The sequence below is a fragment of the Stegostoma tigrinum genome, chromosome 18 (assembly GCF_030684315.1).
Source record: "Stegostoma tigrinum isolate sSteTig4 chromosome 18, sSteTig4.hap1, whole genome shotgun sequence".
In the NCBI taxonomy this organism is placed as follows: Eukaryota; Metazoa; Chordata; class Chondrichthyes; order Orectolobiformes; family Stegostomatidae; genus Stegostoma; species Stegostoma tigrinum.
In genome coordinates this window covers 5,347,191-5,374,740 of record NC_081371.1, presented here as the reverse complement: position 1 = coordinate 5,374,740, position 27,550 = coordinate 5,347,191, and the positions used below count along the sequence as shown (strand labels likewise).

The window sequence follows — 27,550 nt, the reverse complement described above, 5'->3', positions numbered from 1 at the left end:
AAAAGTCAGTTGTATTGAATGTCTTTTGAAAATTTAGTGTTACCCTAATTGATCCTTTGTGTCAACCTCATCAGAAGACTCCAAGTTATTTAAACACAATTTCCCCTTTAGAAATGAATGCTAACTCTTTCTAATCAAACCCCATCCACATTCTATTAATTCTATCCCAAATAATTGTTTCTAGATCTTTCTTACCATTGAAGTAAAACTGATTGGTCTGGAATTGCTGATCTTGTCCTTACAAGCATTTTTTTAAAAACAAGAGCGTATATTTTTCAATGCTTCAGTCCTTTGTCATTGCCTCTGAGTCTAAGAAAGATTGTGACCTGTGCCCCTGCAAATTTCATTCTAATTTTCTTCAGTATCTTTGGATGCATCTCATGTTTCAGTGTCTTGTCAACTTTAAGTATCAACAGTCTATCTGTCATTTCCTCCTTATCAATTTTTAACTCCTCTAAAGACAGATCCCTCTTCTGTCAGGAGGACCGGAATAGAATATTCAGTTAATACCTCAGCCAAGCGCATTCCATCTTGCGTAGATTTTCTTTTTGATCCCTGATTGGCCATACTCATGTCTCACCTTTTTATTTATATGCTTATAGAAGATCCCTCTTTGGATTCCTCTTTATGCCGGCCACCAGACTTTTCTCATCATCCCTTTTCATGTCTCAGAAATGTGTTTCCACCTCTACACTGAACTTTCTGCCCTCCTTTTGATTCTCAACTGTACTTTCTGTCTGACACCTGTCATGTGCACACTGTTTCATTTTTTTCTCAATTTTTATCACCTTTTCAACCCGGGGAGCTCTAGATTTGTTTGCTGTGCCTTTTCCTTTAGAGGGGCTATACCTTGACTGTGCTCAAATAATTTCAGTGTTGAAGATAGCTTTTTGTTCAGCTGCAGTTTTCTCCTGCTGGCCCATCACTTTTAGAAAGCTGACTTTGCCAGACCAATTTGGCTGTTATGAATTTTGATTGTTTAGCGTTCTGCCATCTGGTTGGATCAGGGCTCATCTGTACCTCAGAGATAATGGGAACTGCAGATGCTGGAGATTCCAAGATAATAAAATGTGAGGCTGGATGAACACAGCAGGCCAAGCAGCATCTCAGGAGCACAAAAGCTGACGTTTCGGGCCTAGACCCTTCATCAGAGAGGGGGATGGGGGGAGGGAACTGGAATAAATAGGGAGAGAGCGGGAGGCGGACCGAAGATGGGGACACGGCCGGGGACCCCACCGATGACATCCTCTCGACGGCAGTTGGAGATGAAGAGGTCGAGGGAGGGTAGGAGGCCTGGGGGTGGTGTCCAGGAGGAGGACTTGTGTTGGAAGCGGGTGAAGGGGTCAGTGGAAGGAGGGTTGGGTTCCCGGTTGAAGAAGTAGGCATGCAGGCGAAGACGGCGGAAAAACTGCTCTATGTCCGACCGTGACTGGTATTCGTTGATGTGTGGTTGTAGGGGGACAAAGGTGAGCCCCTTGCTCAGGACTGACCGTTCGTCCTCAGTCAGTGGGAGGTCTGGGGGGATGGTGAAGATTCGGCAGGGCTCAGTGTGGCTGTCTTCTCTGGGGTTGCAGGCTGTGGAGGTTGTGGGCGGAGCGATGATGTCGTCGGCCGTGGGCGGGGTTCCGTCGGCCGTGGGCGGGGTTCCGTCGGCCGTGGGCGGGGTTCCGTCGGCGTCGACCGTGGGCGGGGTTCCGTCGGCGGTGGGAGGATCGGGGTGGGCGGCAGCAGCTGAGGTGAGGGTGGTGTGTGGGCTGTAGTACCTGGACGTGGAGGTGGTGACTGCAGCAGCGGTTCCGGAAGTTCTGTGGCCGGCGGAGGCGGATGTGACGTCATCGGTGAGGTCCCCGGCCGTGTCCTCATGGTCAATGGCGGCGGGTGCATGGTGGGGGAGGGGCAGGGACAGAGTCGGGATTTGGGAGGCGCAGGAATCCTCTTGTGGGTGGCAGGGGCCAGTGAGTTGGTTGTACTTACGATTTTTGGTGTCCAGTAAAGCTGAGTGGAACTGGGTGTTCAGTCTGTGGATCCTGCGGAGGATAAAAAACAGCAGAGGTCCTTTGCAGGTCTGGGAGAGGGAGGCTCTGAGCTGGGGCAGGCTGGATTGCAGTGCCTGGAGGTGCCGGCGCATGGCTGCAAGTGTCTGTTTCAGGACTCGCAGGGAGAACCGCTTCTGAAGGGTCTGAATGTTCTGGGTGTAGAGGTGGTCACGGTTGGGGCCAAATTGGGAAGGCTGAAATGTGGACTGTAGTCCCTTGGGGATGATCTGGTTCCGTAGGCAGGTGCTGAGAAAGGTGATGTGGCTGTAGTACCTGGTTTGCTTCAGGACATGGTCGAGCAGTTTCAAGGCCAAAGAGATTACAAGAGAGTTGCAATGGGAGAGAGATTCCCTGAGGTTGGTCCGGAGGGAGGAGGGTAACTTCTTCAGGTTAGGCATCCCTGGAAGAGGCTTCGCAGTGAGGTTAAAATAGTATCAGAGATAATGGGAACTGCAGATGCTGGAGATTCCAAGATAATAAAATGTGAGGCTGGATGAACACAGCAGGCCAAGCAGCATCTCAGGAGCACAAAAGCTGACGTTTCGGGCCTAGACCCTTCATCAGTCGGTGGGGTCCCCGGCCGTGTCCCCATCTTCGGTCCGCCTCCCCCTCTCTCCCTATTTATTCCAGTTCCCTCCCCCCATCCCCCTCTCTGATGAAGGGTCTAGGCCCGAAACGTCAGCTTTTGTGCTCCTGAGATGCTGCTTGGCCTGCTGTGTTCATCCAGCCTCACATTTTATCATCTGTACCTCAGCCCTGTTTACCTACGTTTACTCCATATCTTGCAGATTTTTGTGATTTGCCACCTTCAGGCTTGACTGTGTTCCACTGATCCTGAGAATGATGCCATCATTCTCAACTCCTGGCAGGGCCACCCATGATGGTCAGGTCAGAGGGGAAGGATCAGACAAAGCACATTCAAAAACGAGTTCTCAATAGCAATCCAGCTGGAAGATGCTTATGTGATATCAATGGCTGCGATGATAGATGAAGGCTGCAGCTTAGGGAAATCCCCAGGTATCAAAGTTTCCTTGCCACGAGAACTGGATCTACCTCTGTCAAGGATTACGTATCTGCTAATGTGCAACAGCATTCCCACGTTAAAAGGTGTTATGCCCAAAGTGTCCACTTAGAACAAGGAGCTTCCAAGGTGAACAATCATGTTTGTTAGTGAGTGATTGCTTATGATGATCTCATGGTAAAAGGTGAAGTCGCTGCGATACTCTCACCTAACAACAATCCATCAGTCTTGAAACTTTCAGTTGCCTGAGAGTGTTCTGCCTTTTGGAGTTGAGTTCCAAATATCTAGTTACCCTTTTTGTGAAAACGTGATGTTCCTGATTTCAGTCCTGAACAGCGAGGCAATGCAGTAAAGTTTATGTTACCTTTTTGTTTTGGATTCTTCCTGCCATTCTCCTGAGAAAAGAGGTTATCTGTTTGGAGTCCATTCAATGTTTTAAACACGTGAAAAAATACATCACTCCAGCCATTTAAATTCAAGAGAATATAAGTCGGGTTTGTGAAACTTGTTCTTGTTGTTTAAATGTTTACACGCTAATGACATTATGGCGAATCACCGTGGATCTTTTATATCATGCGTGTATTAGTCTGCAACTCAGTGCAGTTTGTCAGGCAGTTATAACCAAATGCTTTGTTTAATCAAATCAGTTGACAAAATTGGAATTTGATTGACCACACATTCTTATTCCTGGTATTCTTTAACCTAGGTCCTATTTATCCCAAGTTCAAAATTCCAACCATTGATGGGTTCTCTGTTACTGCAAAGAATAATCTGCTTTGCTGGAGAAGCAACACAAATGAAGTTCCTCAGATCTTAGCTTCCTGATAAGTTCCCAAGTTGTGTTTTAGGGAAGGAAACCAGAGCTCTTTTTAAGTCTGACCTCTATGAAATTACAACTACGCAGTAAACTGGTTGGCTCTTATCTGCCATCTATAGTCTCCTAACAAGCTAGTGGTTGTATCAGAGATAGTAGGAACTGGAGATGCTGGAAAAGATGTAGAGCTGAATGAGCACAGCAGGCCGAGCAGCAAAGCTGACGTTTTGGGCCGAGACCCTTCTTCTGAAGAAGGGTCTAGGCCCGAAACATCAGTTTTCCTGCTCCTGTGATGCTGCTTGGCCTGATCTGATTGTATCAAACCATTCCAAAGAAGGTGGTTTACTACCACCTTTCCAGGGGCAACTAGGAGGGCCAATAAATGTTTTCTTTCCTGTGAAAATAAAGAATAAGATTAATGTTTGCATAAGACGGGGAAAGTCTTGATTTGTTTTCCATTGGCCCTTGAGCAGGAGATGGGGTGTCTGATAGCTGAGAGTCTGTACTCCAGCAACACCATTCATTCAGGAGATAAAAGAAGCAGAAACTGGTTGAATTGACCTCGGATGATGGTTTTGGCCCATCTAGGGTTCAGTTTCGAATGCTGGGGAAGTGTCAGCAGCAGAGGTGCGGCAGCAGCTAACTCAGATGAGAGGTTATATTACCTACAAGTGCAAGCAGCTGCCACATCAAGTCACAGTTGGAGATCTATCCAATGCCCCAGTAGAATGAGATACTGGACTACCTCCAGCCTTAGAGTCAAACTGTGAAACCAGGCAAATGACTACCTCACCAATCAAAAACTTAGAAAATAAAGGCATATATCATAAAACCAAATTAACAGGAAGCATTTGGTCAAATCATAGGGAATTGCAGCAAATGAAGGTTAACAGTTTGGTGCACTGATAGTGGCATATGCTCTGGCAATTTTATTTTGCTGTGGTATGCTGGTGGTAATGGAGAGAAATAATATGGTAACAGTAGAGTCACAAAGTATTACAAAATATTTGCAGCATGGAAACAGGCTGTTCAGTCCCAAAGTCTGTGTTGTTGTTTATACTCCACATGAGTTCTTCCCATCCCTTTTCACAGGACCTCACCTGTATAACGTTCAATTCCTTTCTGCCCTGAGGATGTGTCTAGCTTCCGTCAAGTGCAACATAGCTCAACTGCTTTTTGTGGTTGCGAGGTTTGTGTTCTAACTACTCATTGTGTCAAAAAGTTTCTCCTGACTTCCTTATTGCACTTACTTGTAACTGTCTTATATTTATGGCCATGAATCTCAGTCTTGTCCACAAGTGGAAGCAGCTGCATATCTACTCTGTCAAATTTTTCTGTAATCTTAGAGAGCTCTATCAAGCCAATCCTCAGTACTCTTTTTGGTTCAGAAACAGCTCTAATCTATTCAGCCTTTCCTGGTAGACAAAACCTCACAGTATGGAGTTTGTATCAGACCAAAGGTCAAAGTCTACCAGGCAGTGCATCACTTCTTCATGCTTGCAAGACTTAGACAACTTGCTAAACATCATATAAAGCAACAAGAAGCATTCCATCTTCATGCTCTGAGATCTATTTGCAACATTGGACCCTGGGACAAAATCCCAATATTTTGTAAAGCGCTGCATATGTGGCATTGAGTGCATGCTCATCAGAGTTCAACTTCCTTGGCTCAGCCACATGATCCACATGGAAGATGCAAATCCCAAAGGCAGTTTTCAACAGCCAGCTGAGCGTGGAACCCTCACCACTGCAGGTCCCAAACTTGGATATATAGACAATTTGAAAGGCAATCTTAGAACTTGTAAGCTGGATCTTAATATGTGGAGATATATTAAATAATAGTCAACAGGCTGAAGTGGAAAAGTCTCTGTCATCAAGTGATTTCAGCATTTGAGGAGAACTGAATCAGGTGCCTTCAGGATAAATAATTGCAGTGCACAGTCAGTGCTTCTGTCTTGTCCCACCAATGCTGACTTCATTTGCAATCAGTTACGTAAATAAGGATTAGGTCTAACATCAAACATGGGATGGCATCAAACTAGAAGCATTTTTCTCATTCTACCAATGCTTATCTGTTGAAGCAATGGTAGAATCCATCATAAGTTCTTCGTTCTGATATCAACCTCTTAAACCTTGTTTGGACCTGCTCCAGTACCTCTATCATTATTTAAAAATATATATAGTATGAAGACCAAAACTGCGTGCAGTACTCGTGTTGGAAACTCGATGGAAGAGAGTTTGACAGAATGTTCCACAAGCATGACCCTGCGTCCTAAATAATGGCTTCCTTTGCTATCGCCACCATTCAGGACTTGACTAAGTGAAAGAATAGTGTCTAGTATGGGAAGTGGAGAAACTGCAGTTCACAGTTTACAAGGTAGACAACATTATAGACAGAGGAAGGGAGACCATACACAATAAATTTTAGGAGTTAAGAGACAGATTAAAATAAAGAGCTTTGGAAGTAATAACCTTAGGATAAGTGTCAGTACCAGGTTCTGTGCCTGCTCAGAAGAGGCAGATTTGACTGATAATTTCCAAGGATTAACACAGTGATAAGGAGGCAGCATGAAACAACTTGGTCATTTGGCCCATCTCTTGAGAAAAGGGGAGCATTCATATCAGTTGATACAATAAATCTAACAGTTGGGAAGTACTTAAAATGATTTGGAAGATGGGGATGGTTGGGAAATATTATGATTTGTGTCTGTCAAGTGAAAAGTCTCAAGAGGACTGAAACTGGACAGACATCCTGGTATCACCCTTAGAACGGGAAATCATGATAAACTCAGCCCTGTTGACCCTTACTAACATCTGGGGGCGGGGGGTTGGGGGGGAATAACCAAAGTTTGGCGAGCTGTCACACAGTTCAGTCATAACTATACCTTACAGACAATGTCCTAGACACCACCTCACCACTCCTGGGTAGTCCTGTCTCACTGGCACAACAGGTCCAGCAGAGATGTGGGCTCAATGGTATACAGTCACAGAGGAATTGTCCTGTGAGTCGTCAGCATCAACTTCATTCCCCAAAGTTTTGCTGTATCTGTTCAAACGTGGGCAAGGAAACCTCCTGCTGATCATTACAGAAACACACCCACTCATTTCCCCACTTGCCTACACCCTGACTGATGAATCAGTGCTCCTCTATATTGATGATGTAGAGGTGCCAGTGTTGGACTGAGGTGGACAAAACCAAAAGTCACATGACACCAGGTTATAGTCTAACAGGTTTATTAGAAATCACAAGCTTCGTCAGGTGGAGTGGAGGGAAGCGTACAGGCACAGAATTAGTAGGCAGAGAGATCATTGCACGATAATTCCAGATAATTAACAGTGTCAAAAGATAGTACAAATAGTGTGAGGAGTGTTGACAGGCTGAATAACAAGTCTTTGCAGGTGATCAAAAGTGTCAAACAGTGTGAGTAAAGTGTCAAGAGCTGAACAGCGTGTGAAGGGATGACATGATCTGATTAATTGAGGCAGAGAGATAATTACAAAAAATCAAAAATAAATAGGTGCTAGCAACAAACCAAATGGCTGGGATAACATAGTAGGTATAAGAGTCACACAATGAGGGCCCAACCGAAGTAACAAGCAGTCCAAAACTGTACAAACTAATATAGATAGAAGGACCGTAACAAGCTGTCAATGTGTGGCATTAAAATAGAACAGTAAGGAAGGTATTGCAAACACAGTAAAGTATGGTGGGGTTACGTGTAGCACGACATGAATCCAGTATCATGGTTGAGGCCGTCTTCATGGGTATGACACTTGGCTATCAGTTTCTGCTTGGTGATTCTGCATTGTTGTGTATCTCGAAGGCTCTCTTACAGGATGCTCCATATTGAACAATACTTGGAGGAAACAAAGAAGATTTCCAAAGTATTCTATGTACTCTTGGTAGGAACATTCATTGTCAATAACAGTGTGGCTTAGGGGATGAGTCCTAAAGGACAAAGCTGCAAGATTGGGTCACTGGCAGGTGGTGAATGAACCAACAAGATGATAAAACACACTTGACCTCGTACTCACCAATTTGCCTGCTGCAGGTGGATCTGTCTGTGTTATGTATCGTTAAGACTGATCACTACACAACGCTTGTGGAGACAAAGCCCCATCTTCACTTGAGAATACTCTCCATCATGTTGTGTGACACTATCACTGTGCTAAACGGGAGAGATTTCAAAAGTATCTAGCGGTTTAAAACTCAGGCATTCATGAGATGCAATGGGCCACCAGCAACAGCAGAAATCTACTCCAACACAATCTGCAACCTCATTGACCAAATTCCCCACTCCACCATAACCATCAAGTCAGAGGATCATCCCTGGTTAACTGAAGAATAAGGAGTGCATATCAGGAGCAGGAGCTGATATAAAAATGAGATGTCAATGTGGGAAAGTCGAAAGACAGTACTACTTTCCAGCCAAACAGATGAGCAACAAGGAATGGACAGAGCCGAGAAATGCCACAACCAATGGATCAGATCTAAACTCTGCAGTCCTGCCATATCCAGTTGTGAATGCACAATTAAATAACTCACTGGAAAAGGAGACTCTGCAAATATCTCCATTCTCAGTGCTGGAGAAGCCTAGCACACCAGCGTAAAAGATAAGACTGAATTATTGTGTCAGTCTTCAGCCAGAAATACTGAGTGAGTGATCCATCTCCACATCCAGTGAAGGTTTTGGCATGACACATGCCAGTCTTCAGCTAATTCGATTCACACCAGAGAATACCTCAAAGGCTATGGACCTCAACATTCTGACAATGATACTGAAGACTTGTGCTCCAGAACATGCTGAGCCAGTAGCTAATCTGTTCCGCTGTGTCTTTGACGCTGGCATCGACCTGACAACATGGAAAATTGCCTGACAATGTGGAAAGTTGTCCAGGTTTTCCCATACACAAAAAGCCGACAAATTACTGCCCCATCATTCTTGCTCTCAATCATCAGTAAGGTATCATCAACAGTACTATCAAGCAGCATTTACTCAACAATAACCTGCTCAGTGATACATAGTTTGGGCTCTGCCAAGACCATTCAGCTTCTGACCTCATTACAGACTTCGTTCCAAAAAAGAGGTGAATCCTACAGGTGAGATGACAGTGACTGCCCTTGACCACAAGGCCGCATTTGACTGTGTGGAATTAAGAAGCCCAAGCAAAACTGGAGCTAAAAAGAAAGTGTAGGAGAGAACTCTCATGTACTTGGAGGAGTTTCTCAGAGTGGTGTCCTAGGCCCAATCATTAGCTACTTCATCAACAACCATTCCCTACCCCTGCAATTCTTATCATAAAGTCTGTGAAATCATCAACAAGCATCTTCAGTGTTCAGGGCCATTCACAGCCACAGGGCGACTGGAACGGTCCATGAAGCTGTTCAAATGTAATAAATCATGGACAATGCCTCGATTTGGGCTGATAAGTATCAAGTAACTTACATGCTACACCAGTACCAGGCAAAGACCATCAGGGTGATCTTAACCATTACCCCATGACATTCAATAGCATTTCCATCACTGACCCCTCCTCTATCAAACTCCTGGAGGTTACCTTTGACCAGAAACTGAAATGGACTAGTCATATAAATATAATTGCCACAAGAGTAAGTCAAAGCCTTGGAATCCTGTAATAATCAATTCATCTCCTGATTTACCAAAGCCTATCAATTACGTAGAAGCAAAAGTCAGGATTGTGATGAAATTCTCTTCATTTGCCTGATGAGTGCAGCTCCAATTTCACTATGGAAGGCTGCCTTTTTGAAATGGGTAATTTTTTTTCAGTATCTTGGATCCATTAGTCAAGCAGATTTTTTTCTTGACATTGTGTCTAGAATCTGTGAACGTCAGCATCTACCTCAGTGGTGGATTTTATTTGGCATGACCTCTGTTGTTGTATTGATGGTTTTTCCTTGGAAGATGAAGAAATAAAGCCTTCTATATGAATTTCGAGTGTGCCAGAATGATTTGTTCCGCAGTCTATGTTGCTGTCTGAATAAGTTCAATGAAAGACTCCTCAGTGTGCTCAAGTGAGATGTGCTGTTTATTAGCTTTATCATCATTTGTATTTCCTCACGAACTTTGCTGCCTCTTGCTGTTTGAACTTTCTTCAGTGATGATAGGAATGGCAACCATTTGTTCCAACCCAATACATTCATACGTTTATATCTTGTTGCAATATGAAGCCACTCTCTTGAGTGAACAGATCTAATCTTAATTTACTCTGTTGTTTTATGTTGCACGATGAGTCTAGGAACCCCTATGAAATGTTCTAGTGGTTGTCTTTTGACCGGTTGTTCACTATTTGGTGCTTCCTTTACTTGTGGTCCCAGGATTGTTGTTTCTTGAAAAGTTGTGATATGGCTGGCTGACAAAAATGAATTTAACACTTGCTGCTATTTGAAGAAGATTGAGGTTGAGACATGAAGTATATGTATAGTCTCGACTATTTGACACCCCGTACATTGCTTGTAGCATATCTTCAGTCTGGAGACCTTTTCCTTCTGGGCTGTGTGATTCTACTGTTGTAGACTGTAAGTAATGTTTCTTTAGCCATGTTACACTAACTGATAAATTAGCAACTGTATCCAGTTTAACATTAATGAAATGTTCATTGACATAAATATCTTCTTTCCAAGATGCTTGCTCAGAACACCTGTAAAGAACAAGGCCCTGTTTATTGATCCATGCAGCTACCAGAATGCACAAATGTGCAACAAAGTGAGCCTGATAGCCAATCTCAAATTAACAATACCTCTACTTGTTGGTCTTACTCATTCAAGATTCAGAGCTGTTGTTCCAACCAAGCCTGTACAATGTTCTCTTGGGTGCTGCTTAATGTATTTCACAGCATTAACCCTTTCAGAGCTTATCACATTCTACAGCAGACATATAAACATTAGAAACACTTCAAAGAAATTGATTGATTCATAGGGTGAAGAGATTATTTTATGCAGAAGGCTTGGGTAGGATGGATCTATACCCATTGGAACTCAAGAAGGAGGACTGGTGGTCCTTTTGAAACACAAGATCCTGAGGGATCTTGATTGATTGACTGTTGAGATCTTATTAAATGATGAGATCTTTCTAATTGTGGGAGAGGCTAAAACTAATAGTCACACTTTAAAAATAAGTGTTTTCCCATTTAAGATCGAGATGCTAAGAATTTTTTTCCTGAATGTTTTTGCTATGTGGAGTTCTCTTCCCTAAAGGGCTGTTTAATTGAATATTTTCCAGGAAGAGGTAAGTAGATTCTTATTGATAAATACAGGAAACTGAGTAGAAGCTGAACTCCAATCAGACATGATCTTATCAAATGGCAAAGTTGGCTGAAGGGACAGATGACCTACTCCTGATCTTAATCCATGTGATGGTATTTTGACAGATAAATCTCAGGATCCCCTGTGTCTTGTTAACGACTTTCTCAACATACCCTGTTACGTTCACTAATTTGTGCCTATTAATCCCAAGGTGACTGAAGTGCTGCACCCTCTTTACAATCGTAGGGACGATGGGTCAGTTAGCAAGGAATTATGGGAGTGCAATGAAAAGGGCAAAGAATGGACCAGATATATTTAATGAGTACCAGCGGTATAACAGTTAGATTTATTGAGCGACAAGTGACAGTAAATAGAGGTCATACCTCTTGTAGAGAAACGTGAACATTAGCTCAGGCAAGTAGATGAGTTAGAACTTATCTATGTGGCTGTGTGTGCTTATGGGACCAATGGTTAAGGGAATGGAGTATGACTATGAATGTTACCTTAAATGGGATTGCTGAAATCCTAGTCTTGTCTCTTCATTGCCCTATCCCTATTGATCTGCAGCAGGATTTTACAGATCATTTGTAGGAACTGGATGTGGATGGGTCTTTGCAAGAAATGATAGCAAAGAGATCAAACATTGAAACGAGGAGTTGGTGTTTTAGCCATTCCTGCCTGTACCCAATGATGCCTTTAAAATTTTAAAACATTGTCTGTTTCTTGAATATTCTCGGTATCTTGGCCTCAGCCTGCTGAAGGCTGTTCCTGCTGAGAGGGATAGATTGGTTACATCACATTCTCTCAGAAGATGCTGCTGATCCCTTTGCTGAGTGTTCAGATGACCAAACAACTACTTGGATCTCTGCTGTATAATAAAGGAGTACCATGTTTTTGTGCTACCTGCCTCAGTGACAGTGGGCTCAAACCGTTCATGTATTGTGACCATACACCTGAAAATGTGCCTATTGGATTATTAGCCTTTAATCTCCAGATGAGTGTTCTGGCTCTGTAACCTTGGTAGTGGTACAGGGGTAGCTCTAAGTGGAGATTTAAAGATGCATGTAGAGCTTCTCTAATCTTGGCACTTCTCTAGGAGCAAAAAATTGACAATTGACAATCACTACAGCTGAATGATGCAGCACAGCTTTGAAGCTTCTCCAATTTCTTCATCTAATACAGTAGTAAAGCCGTGAAACAGTGCTTTGGAAAAAGATATACTAAGAACAGTAATGTACCTCCAAGAACAAAGACTTGACTGAGGGGGCAAAAGCCCCTCTTGTGCCCATTTTATGAGACACTTCACACATGAACATTCTGCTTAGGTGCTTATCCATATTATGGGGATCACTCATTGCTCCATGAGTTGGGTTTAAATTTTTTTAATCAGTGTGAATTCTCCTCAGGCTTAAATTGTTTCCAGCCCAGGTTCTTGTTTGTATGCTGTGCAAGCCTTTGCATTTATGAATCCTGGGAACCAGATCCCAAGGTCCCTTTATTCTCCCAAGCCCTCTTCTATTACATGTTCACAGTCATCATGATTGCAAAAAGTGGCTCCCCATAACAACATTCACAGATGTGTTACAGCATATTTTCCGATGCAGTGTTCCTTTACATAATTACTCTGGCAAAGACTTGACTAAACTATGCTCATTATCAGCTAGTGGTCCATCCTGTTCAAATTACAGATAAAAAAAGAAGAATGTATGAGTGTCATTGGTTGTAACCTTCTACATAAACCAATTAATGACAAGTAATTGTATGAGCTGAAGAACTCCCACCAGCCCAATTGAGGAAGTCTCCAGTACAACTTTCTCAGTGTTCTGATGAAGCATCAATGGACTTGAAATGTTAGCTCTGCTTTCTCCCTACAGATGCTGCCAGACCTGTTGAGTTTTGCTAGCTGTTTCTGTTTTAGTTCTTGTGCCTTGAATTAAGCCTTTAAAAAATGTCTTTTGGAACTCCACCTTAAAAATTAATGATTTGAAAATGAAGCAATTGATCACTTACTCTCTGTACCTGTGTTAAAGTAACCAGAACATTTCCTAATGCTCAAAGGTCTCAGGGTAGAATTGAATTACTAGATCCAGTTAAGCACTATACAGCTTTTCAATTTGAATCATTGATTTATTGTTTGATACCTAACACTGTTTACATCAACTCCTAATGTTGTAAGTCTGATTATGAAAAGAAAAATTTGCCTTGATATAATGTCTTTCAAACCTCTGGACTTTGTAGAGAACTGAACAGCCAGTTATGTACTTTTGTAATGCAGTTGCTGTTGTAATATAGGGAAGCATGAGTTTAAGCACAGAATGATCTACGTCATTGTGAATAATCTATTTGAGTGAAAGTGGGTGAGCAAAAGATATAGACGAGGAGGAATTTCTTTGAACAGTGCCATGAGATCTTGTACATTCCCCAGTGAGATCAAACTGAGCCTCGGTTTAACTCACTGTCCGAAAGATTGCATCTCCAAGGGTATAGCAGTCCTTCACTTCATTTGTTAAACCCACCTCGCTGAGTTCATGTTTTCAGATTTTAGTTTCATCATTCTTATGCCTCACTGGTATTACCCTTGTCTTTGAGAGATCAAGTCCTCCAGTGACTTGAGCACCAAATTTTGACTAATGTTCAAATACTGTAATGAGGCAGTGCTGCACTGTTAGATTTGCTATCCTTTAGCTGTGATGTTAAACTGAGACCATGGGTTGGATTTTCTCACTTAAAGTGGACTGAAGTGAATCACAATGTGGGAAATTTTGTTGAAGATCAGGGGAATGCTTTCATGAAGCTAGAAAGGTTCATTTCATAAGCTGGGAATTTGCAATAGTTCATCAGGGTAGATGAAGAAGACGCAAAGGAAAGGTCCCTGTCACCTTAAGCTGGCCATTGTCCGATCATTGATCGATCATTAGGTCGTTATACCAGGCTATTTCAACATTAACTGATCAAAAGGAAGAGGACACCTGGAAATCTGGGCCGCATTTTCTCAATGGAGGCCGCTAAAGCGGTGTAGCAATAACGTGCACAACGAAGAATAACAAGACCACAATAGAGGGACAAAGTCCATGCAAGAGAAGGAGGTAATACCCATAGCACAAGATCTACCAAAACATACAAAGCTATTTGGGCAATTCAGAAAACCAGTGCAAAAGGTAACTGCTGCTCTCAGGCAGATTGTCTTGGACATTTATTTCCTTGCCACCTCACTCAAATCATAGCAAAACACAGACAGAAACACTCCAGGTCACTTTTTGGTCCAGAATTTCTTTGCTACTGGGTCATTTCAAGGCTTAACTGTTGACTGCAGATCTCCTGGTTGGGTGCTCATCACTGCCGCATCTTGGGCATGGATACACTCATCACCGTGGCTGAGAATACTCTAAATTTCCCACAGGCAGGGCCTTCAAAGTTCTGATGGTATTATTTCACTACAACCATTATATTTCCCAAGTCCAGTGAATAATTCGCAGTACATATGTGCCTTCATGTCATGTAGAGCAGATTGGAGAGTTAGACCAAAACAAGGGCCTGAATGTGCCACTGGTCAGTGACCGCAAGAACAACTTCCTTCGTTCCCTGCCGTGATGTTTTCATTCTTTCTCTGCTCTTCTGTGGCTCTTCCACCTCACCAGCAGGGCTTCAGGCTTGATGAATTCAAGGGGGCAATGGCTATCATGTGAAGAGATAGCTTTTCACCCATCTATTAACACTGTGAACAATGACTGAAGGACATTAGAATGTTTGCTCATCAGCGTCCTGAGTTAACAATCCTCTTGCGATCCATAAATGCACTTTGGCTATCTGGACCGCTATTGTGGCATTCTGCAGTAGCGCATATGGCAGGGTCTCTCTCTTTTCTGGTCTGTTATATGTTTTCTAATATGATCCACCACAAGGAATGACCTTGGAAGAGGTGGAGTCAGAGATGCAATAAAGTGTGGTGTTATCAGAGGAGGATAACAGGCAGGACTTGGGAGAGAATATGGAAAAGCATGTGCCAGGAGAACAACCTACTTCATAAGATGCTTCTGATGACCAGGGATGCAACCAAGCTCACAGTGTCACAACAAGGTCTTTCCAGGAAGCCATTATTTCTGGGTACACTGATTCAGCAAAGGTTCAACTGATGAACTTGAAGGCCTAAGGGACTAACCATGTAACTAGGGAAGCAGCCGACATATTCAGCTGTTGTTGTAGAGAAGTTCATGTGTTTCATGTATACTTCTGCTTTTTAGTGAAAAATTAATAAAATCAATTCTCACATGGTAATAGAATGATTTATTTACACAGTGAGCCTTACTTATTGACAATGTGCAACATTCGCATAACACTGCAATGGCCTACTTAGTTCTCAAATCAGCACAGTGTCCTCATCATACACTCACTCTTGTTCTGCTATCTGTTGTTGCCTTGGAGGAGATGAGGCAGCCTGGAGGCACCCGTTGAATCTAGAACTCCCTGTGTTTAGAGGTGGAAGAGGTAGAAAGACTCATAAAACTTAAAGTATTTAGGCTATGGACCAAGTGCTGTAAAATGGAATTAAACTAGTTAGTTGGATGAACACAGCAGGCCAAGCAGCATCTCAGGAGCACAAAAGCTCCTGAGATGCTGCTTGGCCTGCTGTGTTCATCCAGCCTCACATTTTATTATCTTGGAATTCTCCAGCATCTGCAGTTCCCATTATCTCTAAACTAGTTAGTTGCTGGTTTTGGACCACTACAGATGTGATGGGCTGAAGGGCCTTTTTCTGTAGACCTCTGTGTCACTATATATGTATGTTTTAGATCCAAGGTAACTAAATAATGCACAAAAAAGATGCCCACATAAGATTCCTATCCTGGAAGAGTTTATTTGCAAATTTTCAGGTGCCAATCGTTTTCCAAAGTTCAGTGGCAAGAATTGACCTTAGTCTATACATCTTTACGTGGAGTTAAAGATTCTGAAAAGTTTTTGAACACCTTTTGATTTTTTTTACTCTCTGATTACCATTTGAATTATCCATCAGCCGGGATATATCCCAAAAACACGCGGACTATATCATTAAGAGTCTGTTAGGTTGTCTCTTTTTTGCAGGTGACTTCAAAAAAACTAAATATGGACATGACACACACCCCAGCAGTCAGCACATGACAGTGACAGGAACCAAAGTCTTGTTTTCAATAGTAGAAAGTATCAAATTGACATGAGCCAAATCACTGTCTTTGATTCACTCGATTTATCAACCCGGATGAGAACTGATCTCATGAAAATAGAAGATGCACAGAAGATGTTTATGCCTGAAGATAAGTGTGATCTACTAACATGTCCAGATTCTGCAACTTTTTATGCCCTTATATTTCGCATTTTCCGCCCAAGGTATTTCCTGTTTGAGACTGTCTCAACAAAAATACACCATAGGTAAAGTAAGATGATCATCTGGCGTGGTTTATTTCCGTTACTAGATCTGGACCATATCTGGGGTTTTCTCATGGGTATGTTAATCACCTCTAGAATTAAGTTGGCGTTTAACTTGGGAACTGTGCACCTGAACACCTATGTTACTCCGCCTATTAATGCTACTGAGGACCCTGCTATTTACTGTATATTTCCTTCCTGCATTAAACCTTCCAAAATGCATCACCTCGCATTGTCCAGATTAAACTCTCTACATCATTTCTGTACACCTCTTGCCTTTAATACAACCACACAGATACTTCAAGTCCAATGGCCGTCATCAGTGTCACACACCAAGCAAGTGTTCATTGCAACTAGCCCTTTCAGGTTTCAACTACAATTTGTTCAACATTTTTTTTAATAGTCTGAATCCAGTTTTATTTGCTGGGTAGTTATTTTATCCTGATTGTTCTCTGTGTGCCTACTCTATGAAAGAAATTAGAGGATTTGCATTTGGTTGAGTCAGCACAAAAACATCTCTGATCTAAAACCAGTTTATCCACACTGGATTAAAACTGACATTCATATGACGCACATTGATTCCATCTTTCACCTTCACCTCTCTCTGTCACTGCTGTGTCATTACCCTTTGTGAGATCTATAGCCTCAAAACCTTTCCTGTCTCTGAAATATTATGGAATATTTTATGTCATCAGAGTTCAATGTCCTTTCCTTCACCAAATGGTGTAATTCCTTTCACCCGACCGCAGCAAACTATGCTCACATCTCAATGAAATGACTTTATGGATCAACTTCTTGGTTTTAAACCACTTCAGAGCTACACCCTGGCTCCACCACCTCTAACCAAAAGACAGTTGCAGATGGACTCGGTTGCTCTTACGAAGAGCCAGTGGTATAATGGATGAGTAGTCTAGAACGCCACGCTAACATTTTGGGGACAGTTCTCGCCTTGGCTGATGATGAAATTTGAGTGGAATAAAATTCAGAAAAATAAGTAGCGACTACTGATGATTGTTGTAAAAAATTATCTGATTCACTAATGCTTTTTCGGAAAGGAAATCTGCCTTCCTTCCCTAGTCTGGCCTATGTGTGACTCCAGACAAACACCAAAGTGGTTGACTCTTAAGTATTAGGAATGGTCAATAAATGTTTGTCTAGCCAGCGATGCCTGCAATCCATGTGTAATTAAAAACAATGCCAAGTTGCTTCTCATTTCACAAGTCACGCACAAAGCTTAGTCGCCTCTGTTTTAGCTATTATAGGTATATACTTCTGATGTTGACCTTGTTTTCTGCCACATCTATGCAACACACTTGGCCCTGAGCTTGAAGGTGACAAGTATAAGTCAAATTCTAAACAATGAATCATACAAATGCATAAAACCATAAGGTGTAGCTGGGGGAAAGGCAATTACGATGAGATTAGGCAAGATTTAGGGAGCATAGGATGGGGAAGGAAACTGCAGGGGATGGGCACATTAGAAATGCGGAGCTTATTCAAGGAAAAGCTCCTGTGTGTCCGAGATAAGTATGTACCTGTCAGGCAGGGAGGAAGCTGTAGAGCGCGGGAGCCGTGGTTTACGAAGGAGGTGGAATCTCTGGTCAAGAGGAAAGAAGAAGGCTTATGTTAGGATGAGATGTGAAGGCTCAGTTAGGGCGCTTGAGGGCTACAAGGTAGCCAGGAAAGACCTAAAGAAAGAGCTCAGAAGAGCCAGGAGGAGACATGAAAAGTTGGTGGCGGATAGGATCAGGGTAAACCGTAAGGCTTTCTATAGGTATTTAAGAAATAAAAGAATGACGAACGTAAGATTAGGCCCAATCAAGGATAGTAGTGGGAAGTTGTGTGTGGAGTCAGATGAGATATGGGAAACGCTAAATGAATATTTTTCAACAGTATTCACTCTAGAAAACGACAATGTTGTCAAGGAGAATACTGAGATACAGGCTACTAGACTAGGTAGGATTGAGGTTCACAAGGAAGAGGTATGAGAAATCCTACAGAGTGTGAAGATAGATAAGTCCCCTGGGCCGGATGGGATTTATCCTCGGATCCTCTGGGAAGCCAGGGAGGAGATTGCCGAGCCTTTGGCATTGATCTTTAACTCGTCATTGTCTACAGAAATAGTGCCAGACGACTGGAGGATAGCAAACGTGGTTCCCCTGTTCAAGAAGGGGAGTAGAGACAACCCTGGTAATTATAGACCAGTGAGCCTTACCTCAGTTGTTGGTAAAGTGTTGGAAAAGGTTATAAGGGATAGGATTTATAATCATCTAGAAAAGAATATATTGATTAGGGATAGTCAGCACGGTTTTGTGAAGCGAAGGTGGTGCCCCACAAACCTTATTGAGCTCTTTGAGAAGGTGACCAAACAGGTAGATGAGAGTAAACCGGTTGATGTGGTGTATATGGATTTCAGCAAGGCGTTCGATAAGGTTCCCCACAATAGGCTTTTGTACAAAATGCGGAAGAATGGAATTGTGGGAGATATAGCAGTTTGGATCGGAAATTGGCTTGCTGAAAGAAGACAGAGGGTGGTAGTTGATGGGAAGTATTCATCCTGGAGACCAGTTACTAGTGGTGTACCGCAAGGGTCGGTGTTGGGTCCACTGTTGTTTGTCATTTTTATAAATGACCTGGATGAGGGCGTAGAAGGATGGGTTAGTAACTTTGCAGACGACACTAAGGTCGGTGGAGTTGTGGATAGTGACGAAGAATGCTGTAGGTTGCAGAGAGACATAGATAAGCTGCAGAGCTGGGCTGAGAGGTGGCAAATGGAGTTTAATGCAGCAAGTGTGAGGTGATGCACTTTGGTAGGAGTAACTGGAAGGCAAAGTACAGGGCTAATGGTAAGATTCTTAGTAGTGTAGATGAGCAGAGAGATCTCTGTGTCCATGTAAACAAATCCTTGAAAGTTGCCACCCAGGTTGACAGGGCTGTTAAGAAGGCATGCAGTGTTTTAGCTTTTATTAATAGAGGGATCGAGTTCCAGACCCGAGAGGTTATGGTGAAGCTGTACAAAACTCTGGTGCGGCTGCACTTGGAGTATTGTGTACAGTTCTGGTCACCGCATTATAAGAAGGATGTGGAAGCTTTGGAAAGGGTGCAGAGGAGATTTACTAGGATGTTGCTTGGTATGGAGGGAAGGCCTTACAAGGAAAGGCTGAGGGACTTGAGGCTGTTTTTGTTTGAGAGAAGAGGGTTGAGAGGTGACTTAATTGAGACATATAAAATAATCAGAGGGTTAGATAGGGTGGATAGGGAGAGCCTTTTTCCTTGGATGGTGATGGCGAGCACGAGGGGCCATAGCTTTAAATTGAGGGGTGAAAGATATAGAACAGATGTCAGAGATAGTTTCTTTACTCAGAGTAGTAAGGGAATGGAACGCTTTGCCTGCAATGGTAGTAGATTCGCCAACTTTAGGTACATTTAAGTCGTCATTGGATAAGCATATGGACGTAGATGGAATAGTGTAGGTTAGATGGGTTTGAGATTGGTATGACAGGTCCGCACAGGGCTGAAGGGCCTGTACTGTGCTGTAATGTTCTATGTTCTATGTTCTATGTGTGGGTGCAGGAGTTGGTTATTGCAACCATTTAAGTTTGTTCCACCATTCACTCAGTCTTCCAGATGGATAGAAGATGGTGACCGAGTAGGCTTCTGAACCCAGGGCTTGTTTGCTTTTCTTTTTATTGCTTTTATCTTTTATTTCTCCCTTTTCTTTCGTTTGCTGTTCCTCTCTCTTTTACTTTACTTATCACTTGTTGAAGAATTTGGTCACGGCATTGGCAACGTTGTGGGTGGCAGTGTGTGGGTCCAGTGCGCAGTCATGGTGGTGGCATCGTTGGAGGTTGGCAGCATCCGTGTCCAGTGCAGGTTGATGGAGAAAGTGGCTGAGGCGGGTTTGGGCCTGATACAGGACCCAGTGGCTGCATCAGCGAAGCAGGCCTGAAGCACACTCATGGTGGCAGTGGGTTACCCGGCAGCATTAGTAGCACCTGCAATCATGAGATCCAGCAAGAATTCGTAGTGTCACGGGTATTGGTAAAGACAAGGTGGTGCCAAAAAGTGGCGACTCATTCCAGAGGTGACAGTGCAGTAAAGGGATCTCATGCCTGATCACCAGGTCCATGGCCCGTAATGGAGTACTTAACAAGAAGCACTGTAAAGTTGGAGTCATTTTCCTTATTTCATTGTTCTTCTCCTTTAAATTCTCTGCTTTGGTTTATTTTTCTGTGTTTTAAGATGGCGCTGGTGAGTGGCAACACTACAACACTTCATTGTACTTTGTGACAAAATGCATGTAATAATAAATCAGATCAAATCAGAAGATAATAGTTGATCTGTGCTTGCTTCCTGCCTTTTTCCCATAACTTAATTCCTCTCCTGGTTAAAAATCTGTCTATCTTAGCCTTGAATCTACTTAATGATCCAGCCTGGACAGCCCTCTGTGGTTAAGAATTCCATAGATTCAGAAACCTCTGAGAGAAGCAATTCCTCCTCATCTTGGTTTTAAATGGGCAACCACCTAGTTTAAGATTATGCCATCTGATCATAGACTCTCCCATAAGGGGAATAATCTCTCCACATCTACATTGCCAAACTCTGAAGTGGGTTACATGTTTCAGCAAGGTAGCTTCTGTGATTTATACATGAGGACCTCCAAATCCATATACACTGAAGCTTTCCGCAGCCTTTCCCCATTTAGGGAATATTCAACAACTCAATTCTTCCCGTCTAAGTGCATAACCTGATATTTTCCCACGTTATGTTCAGTCTGTCAGGTTTTTGCTGCCACATTTAACCTGTCTATATCCCTCTCTAAACTCCTTGTGTCTTCCTCATGACTTGCCATCCCACCTATATTTCTGTCTTCTGCAAACTTGGCTATAGTACATTCACTTCTATCATTGTAATAATTTTGGCCCCAGCTCTGATCCTCGTGACACTGCACTTGTTACAGGTTGCGTCCTGGAAATGACCGTTTAACTCCCTCTCTCTGCCTTTAGTTAGCCAATCCTCTTTCCATGGCATTATACTACACCCAACTTATGTGCAGTATCTTATCCAAAGCCTTTTGGGAAATCCAGATACATTGTATCCACTATTTTCCCTTTATCCTCTTGTTACTTCCTGAAAGAATTTTAAAAATTTGTCAGGCACAATTATGACTTCACGAAACCAAGCTGACTCTCTGACTTTACTATGTATTTTTATGATTACAGCCTACTATTATATTCTTTGTGATGGATCCTAACTCTTTGCCAATCACAGAGGTTAAGCTGTATTTATTCCTTTGTCTCTATCCCTGTTTGATTAAGGTTCCACTGATCTGCTTGACTGTTGCCAGTGCTGAATTTCAGATGATATGTTAAATCAAAACCTTGTTCTGAAAAATGAAAATCCCAGCATGCTACTTTGAAGAAGTGGAGCGGTGTTCACCCCAGTGTTCTAACCAATACTTAGTCCTCATGTCTCACAGCACAAAGCAGATTCTCTGAGCATTAATATGTTGCTGTTTGTGGAAGCCTGTTCTATAAATTGATAGCCACATTTTCAAACATAATTCTGCTTTACAGTGCTTTAGGATGTCCTTTGGTTATGAAGAGTGCTATATAAATGCAAATATTTCTTTTCTTTCCAGAAACCTTTCAAATAAATTAGCTTTATTGTCACATACACTCAATGAGCGCTTACAGCGCCATCTTAAGTTCAAATGTACCTAGGCACAGCTTCTTTAGTTGCAAGATCTTGGAAAATAGCGAAACAGCTTTGCAGAAATAAAAGCCCAGAACAGTGGTCTTCCAACTCAGACCATGCTGGCACCTAGCCTGCAGTCTGCATCAGGCCCTGGTGCCAGACTGTTCTGGGCTTCATCATGAGGCTGGGAGATTGCTTCAGATTGGCATGCTGGGCTGAGGATGCCACATTGGGCCAAGAGAACACCATACCAGACTGGGAGGTCACCACGTGAGGCCGCTAAGCCAGACTGGGGCTTCTTGTCAGGAGGCGGCTGGGAATCATTGTTGGAGGCCAGGAGTCATCAAAGATTGGGAGAGGAGTGAAAAAACACTAACAGGAAATAATGAGGAGAAAAGACGAAGAACATGCAGAGTGGACAAGCTCTGGCTTAAGTGTCCTACTCTGCTGCTATTTCTAGTTGTTAACTGAATGTGAGAGATTCTATATACTGAACTTATTGTATCCAAGATAGCATTTTTGACTGCTCCAACTCCCAGAACTGACCTTTGATTGCATTTGATGCCATGATTCCTCCTCTACGATTTTAATTTGTTTTTGTTTTCTCAATAGCTCGCAAAAGAGAATCATTACTGTCTTGAAATTGATAGAAACCCAAAATGGAATGGCTGAAGAGAATTTAGGAATAAGAATCACATTGTCCAGAAGTTATAGTGAGGGCTTCTAGTCCTAGTCTCAAGTTTGAATCTGGACCCCCTGCTTTGTATGATTCATTTACCCTTTACAAACAGAATTACTGGGGAAATCACTAACATAGTGTGGCACGGTGACTCAGTGGTTAGCACTGCTGCCTCACAGCACTGGGGACCTGTGTTCACTTCCAGCCTTGGGTGACTGTCTGTATGGAGTTTACGCATTTCTCTTTATATTTATGTGGATTTCCTCTGGGTGCTCCGGTTCATTACCATAGTTGAAAGATGTACAGGCTAGGTGGATTGGTCATGCTAAATTGCCCATAATGTCCAGCAGTATGCAGGCTAGAAGTTTGGTCATGGCAAATGGAGGGTTACATGGATGGGGTGGGTCTGGGTGGGATGCTTCTCAGAGGGTCGATGAGGTCTGGATGGCCCAAATAGCTTGTTTCCATACTATCACGATTCTATGATGGTGAGACTTGTTTTTAATGCAAATTAAAGGTGCACAATTACATTTATTGTTATTTTTAATCCTCATGAAATTACTGTTGTTTCCAACCAGGGCTTTTTCGAGGGCCTACAGGAGTTGGTCGAAAAGTATGGCCGAGTTTGTGGGTAAGCAGATGATCATCATCTAAATGTTATCACTACCCTGACCACCTGTCGAAAGCAAGAAGAAGGATTCTAACATTGATCAGGAGGAGCATCTTTAACCAGCAAATGGTTAGGTTGAGAATATGTGAAATAGGAACAGGAACTGATTGTAACCTCAGCTCTACTTTGTTATTGATCCCCATAACTTCAGATCTCCTTGTAGATAAAGAAAAAGTCAACCTTGAATATTTTCAAAAACCTGCAGCCATCTCTATTCTCTGGGATAGAAAATTTGAAAGGTTAACAACCCATGAGAGAAGAATTTTTTCCTGAAATACCTCTTAACTACCCCTTATGCGGAACCCTATATCACAAGGAGTAGTTGACGTGCATTTAAAGGAAAGATTTTAAAGCGTTGGTCGTGCAGGCTCAGGATGAGGAATATTTAAGCATTGTAAACAAAAAGCCATGGCAACATTCTAGGGCAGTTATTTTTGTAATCATACCCAGAGTGGGCCAGGAAGGAATAGAGTGAACCAGCAGAATGCAACAGAAAGCATAGCCAAAGGGGAGAAAAATACTAAAAAGGCAAAATCAATGCTCCTTTAATTCAACACAATAAGTGTTCACAATAAAACAGATGAATTAACAGCACAAATAGAAGTTATTGGGTGGCATGGTAGCTCCATGGTAGCTCCACTGCTGCCTCACAGTGCCAGGGACCTGGGTTCGATTCTACCCGTAGGTGAATGTCTGTGTGCAGTTTGCATGTTCTCTGTGTCAGTAGAGCTCCGGTTTCCTGTCAGTCCAAAGATGTGCAGATTAGGTGGATAGACTGTGCTAAATTGTCCCGTTGTGTCTAAGGATGTTCAGATTAGGTAGATTAGCCATGGGAAATGTGGGATTATGGGGATGGGTGGGTATCTGGATCCGGGTGGGGTCCTGTTCAGTGGTTTAGTGCAGACCTTATGGACCAAATGGCCTTGTTCTGTACTGCAGGGATTCTGTGATTAATTGGTAAGGTTGTGTCGCCATTTCAGAGATATGGTTACAAGCAGGTTAAAGTTGTGACGTAAGTATTTAGCGGTATGTGATTTTTCAAAATGACAGGATGGAAGGACAATGAAATAGTTTTGCTGGTACTAAAGTTAGAATAAGTATGCTCAGTTGATGTAGAATCTCTTATGGGGGTAAGAAAAACAAGGGGAAAAAGATACTAGCGGGAATAGTCTATAAGCTCCTTAACAACAGCTGTTCTGTAGAATACAGAATAAGTCAGGCGATAATAAGGGCATGTAAAAAAGGCAGTTCTGTAATCATGAATGACTTTAATTTTCAAGTAGATTGAGGACGTCAAATTGACAGTGGTAGCCATGAGGAAAATGTTACATATATGATTCCTGGAACAATATGTTTTGCATCCAACCAGTGATCAAGCTGCTGAGGTCGGTTTAATAAATGATCTCAGAATAAGACATCCCCTTGAGAACAGTGACCATAACATGGCATCCATGGTAGCTCCACTGCTGCCTCACAGTGCCAGGGACCTGGGTTTGATTCTACCCGTAGGTGAATGTCTGTGTGCAGTTTGCATGTTCTCTGTGTCAGTAGAGCTCCGGTTCTCCTCATTAGTCCGAAACAGCTGTGCTAAATCTAAATAAGAGTAACTACATAGGGATGAGGGCTAAGTTGGCTAGAGTGCACTGGGAAAGGAGTTTAGCAGAAGAGACAGTTGAGAGACAATGGCAGGCTTTAAGAAACTGTTTTGTGACTTGCAGCAAAGATATACCCCAGTGAAGAAGAAGATTCTAAGAAAGGGCAAACCAGTCTTCGTTAACCAAGGAATTTACACATAGTATCACGCTGTAAGGAAAAACATACAATGTGGCAAACCTCAAGGTAAATTAGAGAACTGTGGTAGTTTTAGTAGGCAGCAAAAGATGACTGAAAGAAAGTGAGCAAATAAACTTTGAGAGCATACTAGTTATTGAGATTAAAAACAGACAAGAAGATCTTCTTTAAATATGTTAAAAAGGAAGAGAGCGTTCAAAGTGGCACTTAGCTTTTTGAAGTAGCGGCTCCCATTTGCCAGTCACACCCAAACCCTGCAAATGATGGAAAACCAGTCAATTTTAAATTCCACATTGGACCTCTGTAAAATGTTCCTAAAGTGTTCTGCTGCTCTATCGCAGAATGCATGGACTCGTTGATATCCTAACGCCCACCACTGTCAAAAAAAAGTTCACATGGGTAAGGCCTTGGGATGTATTCGCAACGTTCTGCCATCACCTGATTGTCATGGAGAAGTTAGTAACAAGACCATCATATCTCTCATCAACAAAAACCTGTTGTAACCTAGGGTAGTGGAGTTCAAAACTAGGGGGCATATTTTTAAGGTGAGAGGAGAAAGATTTAAAACGGGCCATCTTTTTTACAGAGAGAGTTTGTGTGTGGAATGGACTGCCAGAGGAAGTGGTCAATGCGGTTACAGTTGTAACATTTAAAAGACATTTGGATAAGTTCATGTATAGAAAAGGTTTGGATGGATATGGGCCAAGTGCAGACGGATGGGACTGGTTTAGTTTAGGAACGTGGTCAGTATGGACTGCTAGGGCCAAAAGGTCTGTTTCCATGCTGTATGACTCTATAAGTACTGTTGATTGAAAGTACTATTTATTTGTTTAATCCCTACACCCTCCCGGCCTCTTCTTGAATAAACAAATTCATTGTACCAGTTATCAAATGGTAACTATACAATTCATGTGGGAGCATTGATGATGAATGCTGTGTGGCTGGTGAGTGCTTACAAATTATAGCATCTGACATCACAAAAACACTTCCAACGTGGGTCAGTGATTAAAAGTTAGGAACAAGATCTCTCAATGACGTTATCTGTCTGCAGCCTAGGGAATTGAACTGCCAAGAAAGCTGAAATCAGTTTATTCAGGGAGTGTCATCCATGGTTATGCATCAGGACGCTCTGAGAGAGCACCTTGAATATAGCTTAAACATAACTCCTGTAACTGGGCTTCCTCCTGCAAGCTTGTGTGGTGCTGATTTTTCTGAGCTAGGTGTTCCCAAGAAGTTAAAGTAGTTTTGTGTTCAGGAATGTTTAAGATAAAAGAAATAGCAGGAATGTTTAAGATAAAAAGAAAAAGAAAGTAGTTTTGTGTTCAGGAATGTTTAAGATAAAAGAAATAGCTTTCATTTACATAGTGCCTTCCCCCCGCCCCTAGTTTTTCTAAAAGGTGTTTTAGTTATTGAAGTACAGTACTTTGAAGTCCAGCTACTGTTTTCAAGTGCGGCTATTAACTTGTGCAAGGTTTCACAAACTACCACAAAGTAATGACCAAGTAGTCTGTTTTAATGGCGCTAATTGAAGGATAAATATTGCCCAGAGTAACTTCCCTGTTCTTCTCCAGGTGCTGATTTGGGTCTGACAAGAAGTGACTAGTGGAAAAGTAGCTGATTTGCTTTAAATTTCCTGATTTTCTTGCGTTCTAATGGAAGATTCAATTAGATTGGGCAAGAGTGATTGTAACTCTTCCATTTGGAAGAAGGGGAGTCAGAAAGCTGGAAACTACAACCAATTAGCTTACTGTATGTTCACGAGGAAGATGTCAAACTATTCATAAAAATGTTACAACAGGGTATGTGGAAAATTTCAAGGCAATCAAACAGAGCCACCATGGTTTTACATAAAGGGAGATCATACTAAACCAATTTATTGGAGTTTGGTGACAAAGCAGCAGCTGCTGTGGAGAAAGCGGAACCAGTGGATGTGTTAGTGGAACCAGTAGTTTTATTACACCTATAATTTGGCTGTGTGACTCTCTGAAAGTATTACAGATTTGTCATTGTAGCCAAACAGCTTGCCTTCTTTGCTAATGGAACTTTTCCCCTGCTGTAGCCAGCCATTTTTGCATGAAAAATGTTCTTTCCAGTAATTCCAAGATATAGATTTATGTCTGGGCAATGATATTCGAAAATTAATAATTCAGATAACACATCTTCCTAAATCCTACTTAA

The 27,550-nt window shown here is 42.3% G+C and overlaps 1 protein-coding gene across 2 annotated transcripts in view; it reads left to right on the top strand.

Annotated features, from left to right (window-relative positions):
* Nucleotides 1-27,550, top strand: part of tbxas1 (thromboxane A synthase 1 (platelet)) — a 217,652-nt gene that overhangs the window by 52,368 nt on the left and 137,734 nt on the right. For both annotated transcript variants that reach the window (XM_048549363.2, XM_048549364.2), the window contains one exon: nucleotides 23,490-23,542. In XM_048549363.2, coding sequence (XP_048405320.1) covers nucleotides 23,490-23,542 — 53 coding nt within the window. The remainder of the gene's footprint in view (nucleotides 1-23,489; nucleotides 23,543-27,550) is intronic.